The 18,685-nt window shown below is 49.2% G+C and overlaps 1 protein-coding gene across 4 annotated transcripts in view; it reads right to left on the minus strand.

The window, feature by feature from the left end:
- FBXL19 (F-box and leucine rich repeat protein 19) overlaps positions 1 to 17,534 on the minus strand; it is a 35,347-nt gene extending 17,813 nt beyond the window's left edge. Inside the window, exons 1-8 of one of the 4 annotated variants that reach the window (XM_060281777.1) lie at positions 16,162 to 17,534; positions 15,905 to 15,955; positions 9,226 to 9,430; positions 6,811 to 6,954; positions 6,600 to 6,686; positions 3,839 to 4,054; positions 2,552 to 2,584; positions 1,394 to 1,534 (exon numbers count right to left, since the gene is read on the minus strand). In XM_060281777.1, coding sequence (XP_060137760.1) covers positions 1,394 to 1,534; positions 2,552 to 2,584; positions 3,839 to 4,054; positions 6,600 to 6,686; positions 6,811 to 6,954; positions 9,226 to 9,399 — 795 coding nt within the window. In that variant the 5' untranslated portion in view covers positions 9,400 to 9,430; positions 15,905 to 15,955; positions 16,162 to 17,534. Of the gene's footprint in view, positions 1 to 1,393; positions 1,535 to 2,551; positions 2,585 to 3,838; positions 4,055 to 6,599; positions 6,687 to 6,810; positions 6,955 to 9,225; positions 9,431 to 14,652; positions 14,967 to 15,904 lie in introns of those variants that run through there. The other 3 variants (XM_060281779.1, XM_060281776.1, XM_060281778.1) reach the window with 3 other exon arrangements.
- Positions 17,535 to 18,685: the final 1,151 nt, after the last annotated feature.

Raw genomic sequence — 18,685 nt, forward strand, 5'->3', positions numbered from 1 at the left:
TGGAGACTCACCAAAGCCCAAATCGGGGCATCTTCTGGACAAAGCGGGCAAGTTTGGAAAAACGAGTAGCCAGAGATGTTAAGGTTCAGTAATTTTTTTAAGGAGCATTTTAGTGTTTTCAATATGACGTTACCTGCCTTGTGGCTTTGAGATGGACAGGCTATAAATCAAATAGTGGTAAAGGATCAAGAAACCATGTTGTGTTTGTGAAAACTGAAAACGCCTGTATTCACAGCTGTATCTCAGTGCCCTTTGCTTGTGTGTATTTGACATCCTGCTAGGAGGGTGCCGGCGTCAGCCTGGGGAGCTGTCCTTAGGCAGGATACCCCCCTCCCCAAATGGTCAGGTGGGATAATATTCCCTGTCATATGACTGCAGCCCCACCTAGTGGCCAAAGGGAACACAAGCGCAGTCCTTCTGGATCAGATCAATCACACCACAGCGTTCTGTTCTCACATTGACCAACCAGACGACTCCATGAGCAGGGCCTGAGTGCGACAGCAGCAACTCTCTCATTCCTGATCCCCAGTGACTGGTATTCAAAGGTGTACTGCCTCCGATTCTGGAGCCTTATCCTCCATCCATTCGGCTAAACCCCTTTTAAAGCCTCCCAAGTTGGCAGCCACTGCCGCACGCCACTTGGGGCACACATGAAGCCAGCTAGACCGGCAAAAAAAATGGGGGGGGCAGTGGCTGCTTAGCGACAGTATCAGACTACACTGTGAAAGCCCCTGGGAAGCTCAGCATGTCCTGCTCCGGCCAGTGCCTGGATGAGAGACCAATGAGGACAATGAATAAATGGAGAATGTGCTTAGCAGAGAATCCCAGTCCACCTTTCCTGAAGGCGGGGTTTTTTCTCCCCCTTTGTGGGATTGTAGCTCAGCGAGAACATATTTTGTATTGGGGGGGGGGGGAAGAAAAGGGTCCCTGCTCAGCCCTGAAGCTCACTGGATGACCTTGGGAAGGGTGTCATCTCTCAGCCTAATCTATGTCAAAGGGCTGTTGTGGAGATCAAAAAGGGGGACGGGCCACGTATTGCTGCCGTCTGTTTCCATGGGAAAAGGTGGGATAAAATAAACAAGTACAATTCAGCCTTGAAACGGGAGACGGCTGCTTCCCTTTGTGGCTAGAGATGCTGCCCGGCTCCCTCCTATCTACTGCCTCAGCCAGAACCAAGGACTTGTTCTTCTCTTTTCACCATACGAACTGCTCCTGCTTCCCGAGGAAGGATGCCTCTCTCAGTACCAGGAGCTGCAGAAACCCACTGTCTTCACATCTGTGTTTTTCGGGCTTCCCAAAAGGCCTCCCCTACGTCTGATTGGGCAACGTTCTTCCTACGTGCCTGAAGGCTGCCAGCCACTCACAGGCGCCCCAGCTAAGCTCCGCCTCTCACCTCTAAGTCGCTGGCGGTGATCTGATTCAAGTGGATGGAGGGGTGGGAGATGGTGCCCTTCACCTCAAAGTCCCCGCTGCCCATGCGGCTCCAGGTCTGCATGGATTGCAACTTGTTCCCATCAGGCTGCTGCTCAGTGGCCTGGAAAGGAGAGGTGCGGGCAGAGAAGAGAGAAAGAGAGACACACAAAAGTTCAAGTGAGCTAGAGAGAGAGAGGCGTCTTAGGACATGCAAGTGACTTGAGAAAAACGTGCACTGAATTGTGTGAACCTCCGTTTGGAATCTGACACAGCAGCCCCCTGGGTTTATAGGGACATGATTGGGAGCTGGGAGATGGCTCAGGGTTCTGCCCAGTGAAAATGGAGCAGGCTCAGCCTCTGACACTCTAGAGCAGGCATCCCCAAACTTCGGCCCTCCAGATGTTTTGGACTACAATTCCCATCATCCCTGACCATTGGTCCTGTTAGCTAGGGATCATGGGAGTTGTAGGCCAAAACATCTGGAGGGCCGCAGTTTGGGGGTGCCTGCTCTAGAGGATGGAGCAGGAGGAAACGTCAGGGAAGCTGATTGTGGCTAAACGTTAGCAGAAACTTCCTTAACAGCACAAGCTATTTGACAGTAGAAAGACAACTGCCCCAGGAGGTGGGGGGGTGGACTCTTCTTCGCTGGGGGTGTTTTTGAGACCAGGTAGCGGATGAGACCAAAGCTGAGCAATCGGGCATCTGCTTAGCATGCAGAAAGTCCCAACTTCAATCCTCCCACCACCTGCAGGTAAGACTGGGAGATACTCCCTGCCTGGAATCCTAGAAAGCGCCGCTGCCAGTTAGTGCAGATTAAGACTGAACTAGGGCAGACCAATGGTCTGAGCTGGCATGAGGCAGCTTCCTGGGCTGATCCTGTGTGGAGAAGGAGGATGGAATGGAGGTTCTGCGACCGAATGTCGTGCAAAAGCTATGCTGGTGAACAGAGCAGGCGCACGTCTTGCTCAAATGTGCTAGAGAAATACAAAGTGCACTCACGTGCTGGCAAGGAGGTCACTCCCTTTCCACTTCTCTCCGCACAGCCTCCGTGTCCTGGTCCCCCTGCTATCCCCCCGTTATCTTATCCTGGCCTTGCTCCATGAAATCAAGCTGGGCGAGAAAACTCACAAGCACTCACCTTCTTCAAATGCTTTTCCCGCGTGCCTTTTAACTGCAAGAGAGAAGAGAAGACTGTTGGAATTCTGGGCTGCAGTGTCTCTACTTCAGAAGACCCAGTAAGGATTTTGAGGGCAAAGGATGGTCTTTGGGAATGAGGACAAGCTGGGAGGGCTGTCCCATCTCTGAGAGGGAAGGAGGTGTAGCAAGTTACTGGGTGTAAAGAAACAAAGAAAAAAGGTGTGATGGGATGTTCTGGAGGAAGGAGCTAGCTCTCCCCTCTGCCCATCCCTCTTAGTGTGGTCAGCAGAGGCCAAAACCGTAAGCTTGACCAACAACTCGGGAAGGAGGAGTAAACATGCCTATTTGGGGGGTCCAATGTAAACCACACTTGCAAATGGACAAAGCAGGGCTGACTGTCAGCACCAATCATCGGGTCTGAGAAGCTGCCACCTGATGCCGTGACTGATAGGTGGGCAGCCCTATACACCTGCCCCAAACAGCGTGCTGAGGACAGGCCAGTTCTTGATCTGGCTCTGGGGCTGAAACAGATGCCCTATTCCCACTCTAATATGCCGGGAGGGAATTGGAACTCCTGAATCTCACTCTCAGTAGGAAGGAATAACAGAGCTCAACCTCATGTTACACAATCTCAGGCCTAATTTCAAAAAGCCTCTGCAAGCCACCAGTTCAGATCTCTAGGAACAGCCGTTTGTCCCTCCTCTAGTCCTCACCCCATTGGGTCAAGAGAAAAAAGGGGTGTCAGAAAGAACCTTCCCCCTCGGAGGCAGTATGGCACAGAATCTCAGCTGCTCAGAGACAAAACGGGAAAAGGGTTATTGCCTTCGCACATTGCTCACGGCCTTCCTGGAAGCAGCTGTCTGCCACTGCGAGGAAACGGGATGCTTAGCCAAAATGGACCATTGGTATGATCCAGCTGGAGTCTTCTAGTGGGGTGATCCTAGGAGGCTAGGGGTCCTTCACATTTAGTGGGCTCAGAGACACATTTGGAAATCGGAGGAACCGGCTCCATGATTTAGATCACCCTTTGACACCTTGCCAATTTAAATCACCTTGATTTGAAATCAAACCATCCCCCGCCAAAAGGGGGGAAAGGATCCTGAAAGCCATTGTAAAAAAAGAAAAGAGGGCAGAAAGATAAGAGGGGCTTGGCTGGCACTGAAGGTGGGTCTCAAGGGGGCACTGTGGTGCCCAGAACCACATTGGAGACCCCAGGAGAGGCAGGGGAGGGCCCTGGGTCCCTGGCCAGGCACGCAACTTCCTTCAGACAGAGCCAGCAGCCTCTGACCTTTTTCTTGGGCCCTGTGTCTGGGGGTGGCAGCTCCTTCTCCTTCTTCCGCTTGTGGGCCCCGGCCTGAACCGGGCTTTCCTCCGTGGGCGGCGGGGGCAAAGGCGGCGCCGGTGCTAACTTCTTCTTGTTCTGAGCAGGCTCGTCCGTCAGCTTCCACCGGACGCCGTCCTCGCCGTTGTCGGAACGCCGCTTCCCTGTGCCGTCACCCGAGTCCTGCGGGGACAAGGAGGGGAGAAGGGCAGGGGCAGTTAGTGGGGAGCCGCAATTCACCTACTTGCAAGATGGAGGGAGGGGAGGAGGAGGAGGAAGAGAGCAAGCGGCCTGCCAGCCGCTTCCTGCTGCACGAAGAGAACAGGGGGATAGTGGGATGGGCTTCGGCAAAAGCGAGAGGACTCTCAAGAGCAGCAGGATACGGGTCCCTTGCATTGGGCACAGACCCGACAGCAGCAGGATCCGGCCACTTGCAGGCGGCTCCACACACGTGGGGAGTTTCATTTTAAACACGGCACGTTGACCTTGAGCGTGAACGAACGTAAACATGTTTTTCAGACAGCAGACAAAGAGCCAGACACTGGTTTTGCTCAAGGTCTCCAAAGGAGGATAAAAAAGGAAGGCGGGAAGAACAAGGTTCTTGCATTTCTTGCAGGGTGGATAAAAATCAATCTTTTTTTTATTAAAAAATTTAAAAATCAGATTTTTTTTTTAAATCAGATTTTTTAAATAAAATTCTTTTGGAGGAAGAATCTTTCTAAAGATACTTTTCTATTTAAATTACATTATAGTCATTTGTTTTAAGTTTTTCATGTGTGCTAAAACTCAGCCTAAGTTTTTTTTAATTGTTTAATCGTATCAGTTAACAAACATATGCTATGTTATTGCTTTAGTTAAATAAATTGTTTAAATTATTATTAAGGAAATGATTATTTTTCTCCTTCCAATAAAGTACAGCAGAAAACTGTCCAAATACTGTATAAAGTTAACTTATTAAACCTCACAATAACTTCATAATTATCTGTATACGTGTTTCTAGTAATAAAACCAAATCAGCAATTTTTTCATATAACTGTAAAAAGTACTCTGAAAATTTATTATTCCAAAAATGAAACCTTCATCTGGTTGTAAATATTAAGATTATACCAGCAAGAATGAGTCTTCATGTAAGAAAATGATTTAAATCAAGTCTTACTGACTAGTGATTTAAATTGTGATTTAAATCAAATCCACCCTGATTTCTTGTAATCTTTTCGTGCAGGAAAGAACTGATGGAAGGCAGGCAGGGGAGACATCACCGTTGTCACACACAGAATCTCCCCTGCAAGCACGACTGTCTTTTCAAAATGTTGATGGGCAGTTTCCAAAATGGGACATGTGCCCTTTTATATTTATCATCAGCAGAACATCAACCACAACATTCCTTTGCCTCCTGGAGGTACACAGTTGGCTGGGACACGTAGGGAGTGTCATTTTAGGGGGCAAAACTTTTTTTCCCCCGAATTTCTTCAGTGAGGGGTCTCAATACGTTTCTATGAGTGAGGAATTCAAATTTTTGTGACGGAATAACATTTAGCTTGGCAAGTCTATGTTTGGTGAAGAAGCACAAAAGTTGCTTTCGGAGAATCAAATAATTTCAATTTGAACTTCTGAACATGTCAGCTAATGCTAAATAATAATAATAAACAATAACAATAGTACTGATATACAATGCTAATATATAATACATTAATATATAATACATTTTAATGATTTCTATGTCTTTTACACACAATTTAGTTTTGCTTGGTAAGTAAAATAAATATTACCATATTTATGCAAATCTAACGCACCATCGAATCTAATGCGCACCTCCATTTTCAAACCTTGAAACCAAAAAAGTATTTGCTGGTGAATGTAAATGTGCCACCAAATCTAATGCACACCCTAATTTTCACGACGTCATTTGGCCAAAAAATTTACCCATTACATTTGAGTAAATACGGTAATTAAACCAGAAGAACTTTTGAATTCCCAAGTCATGTTGCAACTTTTTAGCACCTCTCATTTTTGGAATTTGGAAGCTGAAAAAATAAAACTTGCTCCGAATTGGGACAGGGCCTCTGCTGTACGTAACTTCCACCTCAGGAGATTTGCGTGGATCTCTCCACTTTAAACTTCCAACAAGCTGTTAGGACCCTTTTACGGGTTAAAAAGTGGAATGCCATTTTATAAATACTATCTAGATACACAAGGCCCTGGTTGGGGAGGAGAGATCCGGTTGCATACAGGTGATAATTCACTGGGGAGAAATCTGAGGGCCCAGTGGTTCAGCACCCCCTTTGTCTCTCCTGCCCCCAGAAGCACCCTCCAACACTGCATTCATGAGGTCTGGAAGCATGACTCTACCAAGGCAACAAGCAGCTCCGCTCTCTTTGAGGATGGTGGGCCAGCAGGCCTCGAGAAGAGTTTATTTCCACACGACAACAGGAAATACTGAGTATTCCCTGCACCCAGGGCCCCACAACCATCCGCCCCTGGTTGGGAGGGGGCGAGGGAAGGGAAAGCACAGAAGCTGGGAGCCTAACCTGGATGCGGAAGCAGCTAATTAGGGCAAGGAGCCCAAATGGCAAAATCAGACTGAAAGGATACACACACAAACCTGACCCCGTTATGCCCACCCTCCCCAGCACATACACACACAGCCTCCCCAAGCAAGACTGGCCTGGCTGGGCACGGATGGCCCCCCAAGCGCACACTGCACTGCCCAGCAGCCCCATAGACGTACTTTCGTCGATTTGCCTTCTCTCTTGCACTTGGGGCATTCCCAACAGTTTGGAATCTCGTTGTTGATGACCCCTTCGGCCTTTCCCATCTGCAAAAGAGAAAAGTGGGTGACAACATCTATTAGGCCCAAAGAGTGGGGTTGTTATTGTTGTTTGCAAGAGCGTTCTCTCTCTCTCTCTCTCTCTCTCTCTCTCTCTCTCCCTCCACCTCACCTTCAAGCAGCCCGGATGCACAATCTCGTTGCAAATGGTGCACTCCATGAGCGACAGGTTGAACTTCTCCTCTTCGCCCTCCACTGTGTCCTCTTTCCCGGCCTCCCCACACACCAGGCACACGGCCGTGTGAGGTAGAACTGGCTGCAACGAGAGAGGGGTGGGAAGTGAGGGGCAGGGGTGGAGGGTAGGGGGCAGGGATGGGGGGTCACTCATGTGAGGCTCCTTCCCACCCCGCAGAAACAGGTTACAACGAGGAACTGCGGAAAAGTCAAGAAATCGACAGTACATTAGATGCGTGCAGCCGCTCTCCCGTGCAGCTAAATGAGATGCCTGAAGAAGCATATCTTTGACAATTTCCCAATCCATTGCACCACTGCTCGTGGGAATGCACTGCAATTTTTCCACCACTGAATGCAACGGCCGGTTCTAAACTTTGCATCAAAAGTATTGGTTAAAACGTGTTCTATGCGAATTGGGGTAGCTCAGTTCGTAGAGCATGAGGCTCTTAATCTCAGGGTTGCAGATTCAAGCCCCACGTTGGGTAAAAGGCTCCTGCTTTGCCATGAAGGCTCCCTCGCGGTCCCTTCCAACTCGGCAATTCTATGATTCTGTAATTCTTTCACAAGGAACACCCCCCCACACACACACACACATACACACAGCGCTCGGTTCCTGAGCTTTCATAAGAGGGGCAATCACTGACATAACACTTAGCACTCAGCAATTGCTATGGGACCTTCTATGAGACTGGGGGGAAATGATCAGGTGGGAGGCTCCTAGAATAACTACGGCTTGCAGCATCTAAACCAATCAAAGATTACTTTTGCTTCAAATCAAACAAGTCTCCTGCAGCCTATAGAAAGCAGATCTAAAACATGTGGGAAAAAAAGAAAAGAAACCCAAATCATGTGATAAACTCAGGTACAGGGCTGCACAATTCCAGGATTGGGAGACGGAGGCATCTTTGAATGCTCACATATACAAACAAACATATTCCATCCCTGCAAGCAAAAGCCAGCTTGCAAGAAGAACCTGCAGCAGTTCTGCCTGACATGGCAGCTGTTTAGATGCAGAGAGTTCCTTTGCAAAGTTCCTCACTTGCTCACATGATGTGATCTGGTTTTACATGCAACGCTCAGCAGGTTCCAACATGCAGCAAAATAGCTCGAGGGACAGTGCTGACACGTCAGAGAGCAAACTGAATATGTGAAAGTCCTCCCATGTAGAAATAATAATAATAATAATAATAATAATAATAATAATAATAATAATAATAATAATGCAAATCCTGCCTGCAGAAAGTAATAAGTCAGCATGTCTGGCAGGACATGCTTTTCAAATCTCTCCCTTCCTAACATACTACCTTTCTATATGTAGGGAGCAGTGTGGTTTTGCACAGATGCAGATATATTTGTAAACATGGAGAATTCCTCCATGCAAAGCCCTCCACCTGCGTCCTGAATTATCAAATCCTGGTTAGAACTGTACCCCACACCTTTTTCTACACGTCTGATGTATCCAAGAGTCACACGCAAAGCCAGAAGAGACAGGAACATGCGGCAAGAATGAGGACTTTGAAAAGAGATCCGGCCGGCATTTTTAATGACCTGCCTCAACCCTTGAGAGAACTAGAAGCACGTGAGAGTTTCTGAAGACTCCCGCAATGCAGGCTTGACGGCATTTACCTCCACAATCCTAAGGACCAGAAACTTATGCCACATTTAAAGTCACAGCACATCTCAAGCAATTAACCCAGAAATCACTTGTCATGTTTCTTTCATGGGCAAAGTTAGAAAATGCACATAATTGGAAACACAGTTCATATTCCACGTTGGATGGTTGATGATCAAAGGTATGGTCTTTGGCTCTTTTAGAGAAATTGACACAACAAAAGTGACGTTGCTGAGGAAACATCTAAGATCAGTGATGGCCAAACTTGGCCCTCCAGCTGTTTTGGGACTACAATTCCCATCATCCCTGACCACTAATCCTGTTAGCTAGGGATGATGGGAGTTGTAGTCCCAAAACAGCTGGAGGGCCAAGTTTGGCCATCACTGATCTAAGTAAGAGGATACCTTTACTGAACTTTAGTGTCCTCGCCTATATGCTAACAGAGGTGACTCCAGACTCTCATATGGCATGACAGCCCAGTTCATTTTGGAGCAATTAGTCACACACACTTTGAATGCCCCTATTGGATATCCAGTGCGTTACCACTTTGCCATTGGGCTTATTAGTTTTTCCGTGATAACTTTAATAAAATCAATTTGGTTTGGGTTTTTTGTGCCTCCCGTATCAATCTGCGCCAAACTGCCCCTCTGTTTGCTGTGGTGGAGTCAGGGGACCAGCAACCCCAAACCCTGGACAGAAACCCACCCTGCAAACCACCCTCCCTGCCACTTCCCCACTCACCGCCGTGCACTGCCGCTGGAGGCACGACTGCTTCATGCGCCCAGGCCCCCCGAACTTCTTCATGTCCTTGCAGAAGTGGCACTCCCCACACTCCGACCGCAGGCAAGCTTTGCACTTCCGGCACCGCGTCCGCCGCCGGCGAGCTCCAGCCCCCGCCCCTTTGCTGGACGACATTGGCTACGTCCCGCTTCAGCTACTCTCTGGGCTGCAAGGAGAGAGAAAGAAAGAGAGAGGTGCGCAACCGATGAGCGAGCCACGGCTTCCCAAGGCGGGCAGGCAGGCAAGGAAAATGGCAGCCGCCGAGGTGAAGAGGAGGGAGGGAAACTGAAACGCAAAAACAAGTGAACCGAGATCCTGGCATAATCGTCACGGGGAAGAAACCATTAAACATGCAATGCGCTGGAAGATGAAACTGGAGCGGTGGAGACCCTTTGCCCACAGGCCTAGCTAAGACTGCCAAGATTTCCAATGTGGCCTGCAAGGTCATGATGGACACGCCAAGGCCACCTGCCCTACATCTGATGTCATGTAAGGGGCAAGCAAAGATGTGGCTCAGATGAAAAGGAGGGTGCAGACACTGCTGATCAGCCCTGTGCAACAGGGCAGATGCAGAGAGCAGACATCCCTATCATCAAGGGGTCATGGAATGAAGAGTTCAGGTCAAGAAATATTGCACCCATTCAAAGTGAAATTGGGGCAACCCACTACCCAGCTTTGGGAAGGGTGAAGAACATGAGGGGTCCAGCGTCAATATGCACCTGCAGTTTGGCAGATTCAGGGAACTTGGGGTCTGCAGTGGGCCCACAACTCTGACCCTGTGAAGAACCTTAGCGCCCCACAGAGGGTGGAACCGCAAAGCAGTGCATCCCATCGCCGTCTAGGCTAGGACAGGTCACGTGACGAACCCGGACACCTTGCAGAACTTTCCAGTCAGGCCTGGTTCTTTGGTGTGAGCAATCAAGAGCCTCATTTTGCAGCTCTCATTTTGCCACAAACGGCATTGCTCAACTTCACCTACAGCAGCCCGTTCTGTGCTATCGCTCTGTTTGTTTGTGTGTGTGTGTATGTGTGTGTGTGTGCGCGCACACACACACACACACATACACACACAGGATTTTCATCCTTCTCCAAGATCAGGGAAATGCTCCGGACACGCGACACAGAGCTCTTGACATGCTTCTTGTTATAAACAGGAAGCCTGTGTATATGGGCCATGGCTTTAGATTTTGTCCGAAAAAAGAACTGGGAGGGGGGGGAGCACTTCACACCCCTGAGGAGCAAGCCACTTTACTGAAGAAGGGTAAAAAAGGTATATGTGTCTGCAGGCCACAACTGCCGCAAAAACTAAGTTTTCAAAAATGCTCTGCTGTTGAACAAACTACACAGACACACAGACATAACACCCTACAGCTCTCTCAGAAACATCGCACAGCAGGGTAAGGAACCAAGCGATATTGCAGTATCAGCACCAAGAATGCAGAGCAAATCAGCCTTTGCCGAATATAACCGCACAGCAAAGTTCAGAAACAGAAACAAAGCTCCCAATCCCACAGAGGAGCCACTTTTGAATCCTCTTTATCTTTCTGTTTCTGTGTCTTTGCACCCTGATCTATATGAACAAATACAGAAAGAAAGCTAGGGCTCTAGTTTATTTATTTCCTTCTCTGGGTTACTTGTTCCAAGACATGATCTTCAGGCACATGAAGCAGCAACCTTGCTAACACTAAGCAGGCTGTGCAGCAACACCTTTTTATAAGCTGTCTTAAGGTCTATCATGGGAGAAAGGCAGGATATAGGGGCAGTAAATTCAAGTGATAAAAGGGGTCCCCATCCAACAGAGTCTTCTGGTTTGCCTCAGCCTCCGGAGAGTTCTCAATGCAAACCAACTTCCCTCCCCTGTAACAGTTATCACACAAAAATGGGTTGGGAGTCAAAATATCAGAAACCCACAACAATGTTGGGGAGGGGGAAATATCAAGCAGGGAGGGCAACAATTGCCAGAAGCAACCTTGAGCACATTTGTGGTCCAAAACAAAAAGGTTTAGCACCAAAGCTTCCATTTTCATCCCCAATAAAAACGGAGGTGCATGGCAACCTGAGTAAATGACGCAAAATTGAGCAGTTCTCCCCCCCCTCACCGCATTATTTATTCTGTTTATGATCATGATAGACAGCAAATATTTCCCTAAGATTCTCTCTCTACCCCTCCATCCCATCACTGAAAATCCAGCACAGCTCCCTCCTCCCCACTGAGCTGCAACCTTTCAAACTTAGAAACATGGTCCTGATGCTGATTGCACTGTCTAAACGTCAACTTTTGCACATGCCCAATACAATCACAGAATACGCATGGCTCTGGGTGCAATTATACAGCAATAGCCAATAAAGAAGAACAAATCAAAGAACCTTTGCAGTGGGTTTTTGTGTGTTATTGAAGAGAAAGCGCCCAATTAAATTTTTTTTATAGCCGTTGGAGGGTGCGTTTTTAAAGAGAGTAACTCTTCTGAAATGTTTGAAAAAATGTAGTTGTCCCCAGCTGTCAGCAGAGGTGTAAGGGGCATCCAAGGAAATGCCTTGCTGTTCGAGCTACTGCAATGGCAAGAAAGATGGACTCAGATCCTACCTCTATCAAAGATTCATCATATATCCTTTGGCGCATCACTTTGGCTCAACCACGGGTCCCTCTCTCTCTACAATAAGAGCAACACTGACCCACCTCGCAAGGAAGAGACAGAGAACCCTGCGCAGGTTACAAGCCCAATATTAATGACAAAGCTGTAGCGGAATAAAAAGAAGCTGGATTCTAATAATGCGGCAGCTTAATGGGGACCTTTTAGGTTAGATCAAGGGATGGACTTCACTGCTCTCACTCTTCTACCTGCTCACACCAAAGTTATAAAAGACACTGCGATTTATAGCTGCTTTAATTACAGGTGCCCATGGTGTTGGGATGCAGGTTCTTCCCCATCTACTGTTTCATAGAAGGGGCTGCAAGAAAACAGGTGAGTTCCCCCTCCTAAAGAGACAGGGAGATCAGCAAATGGGAAGGACAGCAGAAGCACCCTAGCTATGGGTAAAGGTAAAGGTAAAGGGACCCCTGACCATTAGGTCCAGTCGTGGCCGACTCTAGGGTTGTGGCACTCATCTCGTGTTATTGGCCAAGGGAGCCGGCGTACAGCTTCCAGGTCATGTGACCGGCATGACAATGCCGCTTCTGGCAAACCAGAGCAGCACACGGAAACGTCGTTTACCTTCCCACCGGAGCGGTACCTATTTAACTACTTGCACTTTGATGTGCTTTCGAACTGCTAGGTGGGCAGGAGCAGGGACCAAGCAACAGGAGCTCACCCCGTCACGGGAATTTGAACCGCCGACCTTCTGATTGGCAAGCCCTGGGCTCTGTGATTTAACCCACAACACCACTGAGTGATTCTCTGTGTTACTTCTTAACGTGTGGCTGCCAAGGTTGCACTGCTTTAATGCGGTTTACGACAGGAAAGGGGGACCCTGTGGCCCTCCAGATGTTGCTGGACTACAACTCCCATCATCCCTGGAAGGCCACAGGTTGCCCACCTCTGGTTTAGAATGAGGCATTTGCAGATTTCATGTCGCTATCCTGAAAGGTGAACCTTCACAAGGAAATACTGCAGGCAGGGCATGAAAAATATTTTTCATGCTTCTAGAAGCCAGTATCTGGTTTAGAAAAAAGAGAAAAGAAGGAAACACCAATGAGTCACTGATTGCGGGTGGGGGAGCAAGTCAAATTCTTGGGAACCAACATGATATCTCAAAAGAAATTTCCCAGTACTGTCTGGAGGCCTGCTTGCCAAGCTGGCGGCTCAGATGTGGAATTGATACAAAAATGATAAACATTCAAACAGCAATTACCAGTAGTAAGGGCATGGGATATTTGAGTTCCACCTTCATAAAACAAAGGGAAGAACAACTGTAATGTACAAGGAGCTGCCTGTTAATATGGATTAGAAGTGGAGTGTTTTTTTTTGGGGGGGGGGAGGTTGGGATACAGAGAAGGAGGAAAATCACACAGTAATAAACACAAGATGAAAGCAAGGCTGTAGAAAGCTTTTCTATAGGTAGCACTTCCCAAAACATTAGTAGTCCCATTGAAATAAAACTACTGTACATGCTTAATCTAAGAGCAACCATTTTCACAGGGCTTTTCTTGAAGCAGGGAGAGATGGAACAGGGGAAAGATGGCAAAGGAGGAGGGTGTTGGCTAGAGGAGGTTGGAAACTCAGAGAACAGAAGCATACCAGAAGCAGAAAGGGAAAGCCCAAAAGGAAAATGCTACATTTGCATCATTAGCAACTGTCGCAGATGACAATTGTTAATATAACACCATCAACAGGTACATGGCACAGTAATGCAACAAAAAAAAAGGGCAGGTCCCTGCCCTGAGGTGCTTGCAGCTGAAAGACCAAACTCAGAGCCCCCATTGTCTCCTCCAACATCACTACTTAGATCCCAAAGCCTCTGAGAAAAGAGAAAAGTTTTTTTAAAAACACAAACCCACGGCTGGTTCAGATATACTTCTCTGCTCTTTCCACATGATGTCCAGTAGAACTTCCCTTGCGCCATGACGTCAGCACATCCCTCCATTGGCAGTGAATGATGTGACAGAGCCACTGAGTTGTTAGAGCAGAGGCAAGTTCTTCCAGGCATTACATAGAGGAGGGAGGAGGGAAGCAGAAGCAGAATTGGTGTTTTCTGGGCAAGTGCTGTTTTGCGGGTAACGTCCAATTTTGCCCTAAATTCTCACACGGGGAGTGGGGGAAAGAAGCAAAGGAAACATGGGACAAATACAATCAAGGGGAGTTAACACGTTTTTCGGGGACAGAGTCTGTCCCAGTTAGGGAGCAAGGCCTAATAAAGCATCAAACCAAAAGATTCAAGGAGGAATTAGAGAAGAGAAAGTGGAGGCATCACACTGAATGGCCTCTGCCTGCAATGAACTTACGGTTTATACAGCAGAACACTTCAGTTCCCCAAACTGGAGGGGGAGGGACAGACCCGGGCATGCCCATAACCTTTTGAAGTTCTTTACTGCAAAACACCATCACTTCATCTTTTGATAGATATATATTTTGTAAATTAGGGCAGGGGGATGCTATTAGGGATGAGCTGGTAAAGGGGGAGAAACAGGTTAGGTGGCAGAAGGCCTCGGTGAACCTGAATATAAGCCACTTGATCTTGCTGTGCTCTTCCCCCCCCCCACACACACACACACATCCCACAGTGCCCCCCTTGCAAATGGTCACCAAACACAGCCCACAAGCAGCACCCCGACTTCCTAAGGCCACCCACCCGTCAGCCGCCCCCTCGCCCTCCCAGAGCATGTGGGATCAGGTGGGAGGCAGGCAGGCAGTGGAGAGGGCCGTGGTGTGTATGGGAACTTGGCTGCGATACCTCATCACGCCCCAGCATGGCCTCAGAGCTGACAGGCCCGGTCCTGGCAAGGGATCCCGAACACCTCAGCCTGGCCCTGCACGGTGCCGGCTGCTGGCTCCCCTCGGCTCCTCTCCGCCATCTGCAACCTGCTTGACACATCTCCGCTCTCGCCGCCCCTTTAAAAGCCTCTAAGTCCAGGCAGCTCTCGGGGGCGAGCCTCCTCCGGCAGATCCCTCCGGATCCCGCAGCTCCTCGAGGCGGGAGAGCGGAGCCATCCCGGATCCAGGGCCCCCTGAAATCGGCAGACACGGCCCATCCCCTCCTCTCCTCTCCTCCGCTTCCCTTCCCCTCCCCTCCCTCCCCCAGGGCTTAAAACATGAGAAACACACAGAGAGAGAGAGAGGCAGGAGCGCTTTACGGCCGGCAATTCCTTCCCCTGGAAATCGGAGAGGAGAAACTTTGGTTCCACGCTTGCCCCCGCGCACACACATCCACACACACAGGCACACGACACGCGCGCGCGCCCCGGAGCCACTCCGCTCCTCTCCTCCGCTTCCCCCTGATGCCCGTCAGATGCTGCTGCCCACCCAGAATAGGACCCCCTCTTTCCAGTTTTTTTTTATAAAAAGCAACCCGGCCAAAAAAAAGGATGCACCCCGGTACCCGCTCGCTCTCACGCCTGCTTTCCTTTTGGGCACAAAATAAATAAATAAAATACCGACGCCCCCCTCCCCACTCCACACAATCCAGCCCAAGGTGACAGCACGTAAGGGTGGGAAAGAGGGAGAATGCCCAAGAAAACAAAAACAACAAAGGAGATGCCGAGAGGAATGGGGAAACTGAGGAAAGCACAATAGTGTACCTTGCATTTGAGGGGGGACCGGGGGAGGGGGAGGCTTAGAAGCTGCAGATCCCACCTTCAACAGATACATTCATGCAACCCGCCTGGTAGCTTAACAGCACTCCCCCCCCCAATCCTCCTTCACTGCATATGAGTTGTTGTGATGTTTTCACATGCTGTGTGCGTTCACACGACCTGCCCTGCATATACAGCTAATGGGGGAAAGGGGTTGTTTTGCAAAGCGACTGGGGGTCCTCCTCCAAAGCATCACGTTGGAGGTCGGAGAGGGAGAGCGAATTAATTTTGAATGGGGAGGGGGAGAAGGGAGAAAGTGTTGGCTTCTGGAAAAAAGGGACATCTATTCCTTGAAAAGCATTCTTTCGCAAAGCCAAGAGAGATTTGGGGCGGGGGGGGGGCGGAGAGACTTACCTTTGGGAAGCGCATCCAGGCACCAAAGATTCTTCCTCATCCATCAGCAGCCTCCGAAAGAGAAAAGATGCTGTACGTCTTACAATCGCTACACACACCACACACACATATATCTACACAAACACTCACATATCCCAGACAGGCACCAGCCAAATGTGCCTTAGGATGGGAGGAGATTGGAGGTGGGGAGCAGCCCCCCCCCTTAAAATCCATGAAGGGTTTGGGAGCAGGGAGAGAAGGAGAGATGGGCTACTCACCTGCTGTGTGGCCATGGGGCGGATGGCGATTCTAATACTGGGTTTGTTGTCATGGTGGGCAGTGGAGGGGGGGGAGAGAGAGAAGAGATCCAGCCAGTTGTTGAAGGATTTGTGTGTGCGTGCGTCTCTCCCTCAGTCCCCCCCACAAAAATAGGGGGGTGGAGAAGAGTCGGAGGGGCGGGTCGATCTCCCCAAAGAGGCGATTACAGATTCATAGCAGCAGTTTCCCCCAGTCCTCTCACCCCCTCTCTCCTATTCTACCCTCCACGGTTTCCTTCCTTGCCCTTGGGAGAAAACAAGGGGATGATGCGTGAGGAGGCTTCCCTTCCCCCGAACATCTAAAAAATAACAAGGAAAGCTCCCGCTGTAGCACACATCTACTCAAGGACCCCCTGCACCCCTAATTTTGGATGGAGCCTTGGGCATTGCCTATGCGCGGTGCAACCTCCAGTAACCCCCCCCCTCCAACCCTCCTTGCTTCCTCCTGACTCCTCCTCCTCTTCTGCCCACCACTGAGATTTTCCTTAGTTGCCAGAACACCCACCCTCCCCTTTTCAAATGTAGGCAGACCACTCCCCTCTCTAAGCCCACTCCCCACTCCTTGGACTTACTGGAGGTGGGAGAAGAAGAAGAGGGGGAGGAGGAAGAGGAAGAGGAGGAGGAGGAGGAGGGGGACTTGCCCCTTGGCTTGTTACTCTAACAACATCTCCATGCACTTTGGAGAGCAGGGGGGGGGGCTAGGTGAAAGCTTTCCCCAAATGATATTTATGATGCTGATGCTGATCAGCCTTTCCCTTTAAATCAGGGACATAGCTCTGGCCTCACTCTCACACACAGAGCCCAGATGGGAAAGGCCCAGTGCCTTCCTTGGCGATCTCTCAGCCTTCTGCCCCCCTCCGAAGCAATGGAAGGGGGGTTGTTAACCTTGCAAAACCCTTGCTCGTGCAACGGGGTGGGGCCCTCTAGGCGCTCCCCAATGCCAGCCCCCACGCCCTGCAATCCAAGGGGGAAGTGGGAACCTAGTGCCCCCCCACCCCACCCTTTTCCTCAAGGGGGCTCTGCGCTGCCCAGCTGTCCCTCCCCCCACATAAGGGAGGGCCTTTAAACCCACCCACCCCCCTCCAAAGGGGCAGGTCGGGGAGTGGGGTTCAGTCGCCCCCACAGCTCCTCGGAAGGGACAGAGCTAGGCCCCACGGTGCTGGTGGAGCCGCCTCCTCCTCCTCCCCCAGCCTCTCTCATCCTCTCCTCTTCCTCCTTCCCTTTCACATTCACTCACTCACACATACTGATACATACACCTCACTCAACGCATACATACACACACACACAAAACCGTCATGGCGGTCTCGGGAAGGCCAAAAGGGAACACTCGCCGCGCGGGGGCTCATGGGAGAAGTAGTTTTCTCCGCCACCTCAGACACATCCGCCTCTATGGGCACCTGGGGGAAGTTTGGACTACAATGGGGATGGCGGCCAATGCCTCCACGAAATGCCGGGTGGGGATTGTAGTTTTACTTCCCGCATCGACGCCTTGGGTCCGTTGGTCGCTATAGCCCCCGAAGAGGTGTTTGGACTACAGCTAAGATGGCAGCTTGCGGCTGCTGCGTCCCCAATGCCTCATGGGAAGGGTAGTTTTGCTCTCTCATCGGATCAGGCCTGTGTAAGCCTAGTTCTCCGAGAGGTGTTTGGACTCCATTTAATATGGCCACTGAGGCGAAAGGCATCGTGGGAATGTAGTTCTATCCTCCAGGCCCGTGTCTGGGTATTTCTCAGTGCCTTTATCGTTTGCCTGTAGGTCCTCAAGGAGAATGCCTGGACTACAACTAATATGGCGGAGTAGGAGGGGAGGGGAAAGAGGTATACTGCCGAACGGAATTGCGGGAGGTGGTGTTATATAGCTCACAGCTAATTGAGTTCTGTTTTTATTAAGTGAATAATTCCCATTTGCCAACATTGCACGTTAGTGGTCTGGAAGGCGAACCAAAATGCAGATTTTTTTTTTCATCTACTGTACATAGGATTGCCACTGTTTGAGTACTTTACCTCTGAGCATGTACAGAGTTCCTCTTTCCTCAAGGGTATTAACGTGTGGTTTGTTTTTACCCTCCTTAAAATGAAATAAACAAATAAAACAAATGTAGAGAACCTCTGGGAGAACTCCCGCAATTAAAATGGCCTTGTTACCAAAGGTAAATCTTTTATTCCAGTTTTCAGCTATAGAATTGCAAGCGCAACAGATCGTGAGATGACAGATGATTTCACTTATGTTTCTTTGGAATAATAAAAGACCAAAAATAGAAGCTGTTGCAGTTCACTTATGAAAGAAAAGAGGAAGAATATCAGTGGTATAACTAGTTATATCAATAAAGTAACTAACTGGTTAAAAGAAACAAATTCATAAATACTGCAGCTTAAAGAAACTTTAATAAAAGCACCAATCCATACCACATTTGACATTTGGTTTCAAAGTACTCAAAACAAGACTTTATAATCAGCAATTTCTTATGAATGTGGGACAAGTATG

This window comes from Zootoca vivipara, chromosome 13 (assembly GCF_963506605.1).
Source record: "Zootoca vivipara chromosome 13, rZooViv1.1, whole genome shotgun sequence".
Taxonomy (NCBI): domain Eukaryota; kingdom Metazoa; phylum Chordata; class Lepidosauria; order Squamata; family Lacertidae; genus Zootoca; species Zootoca vivipara.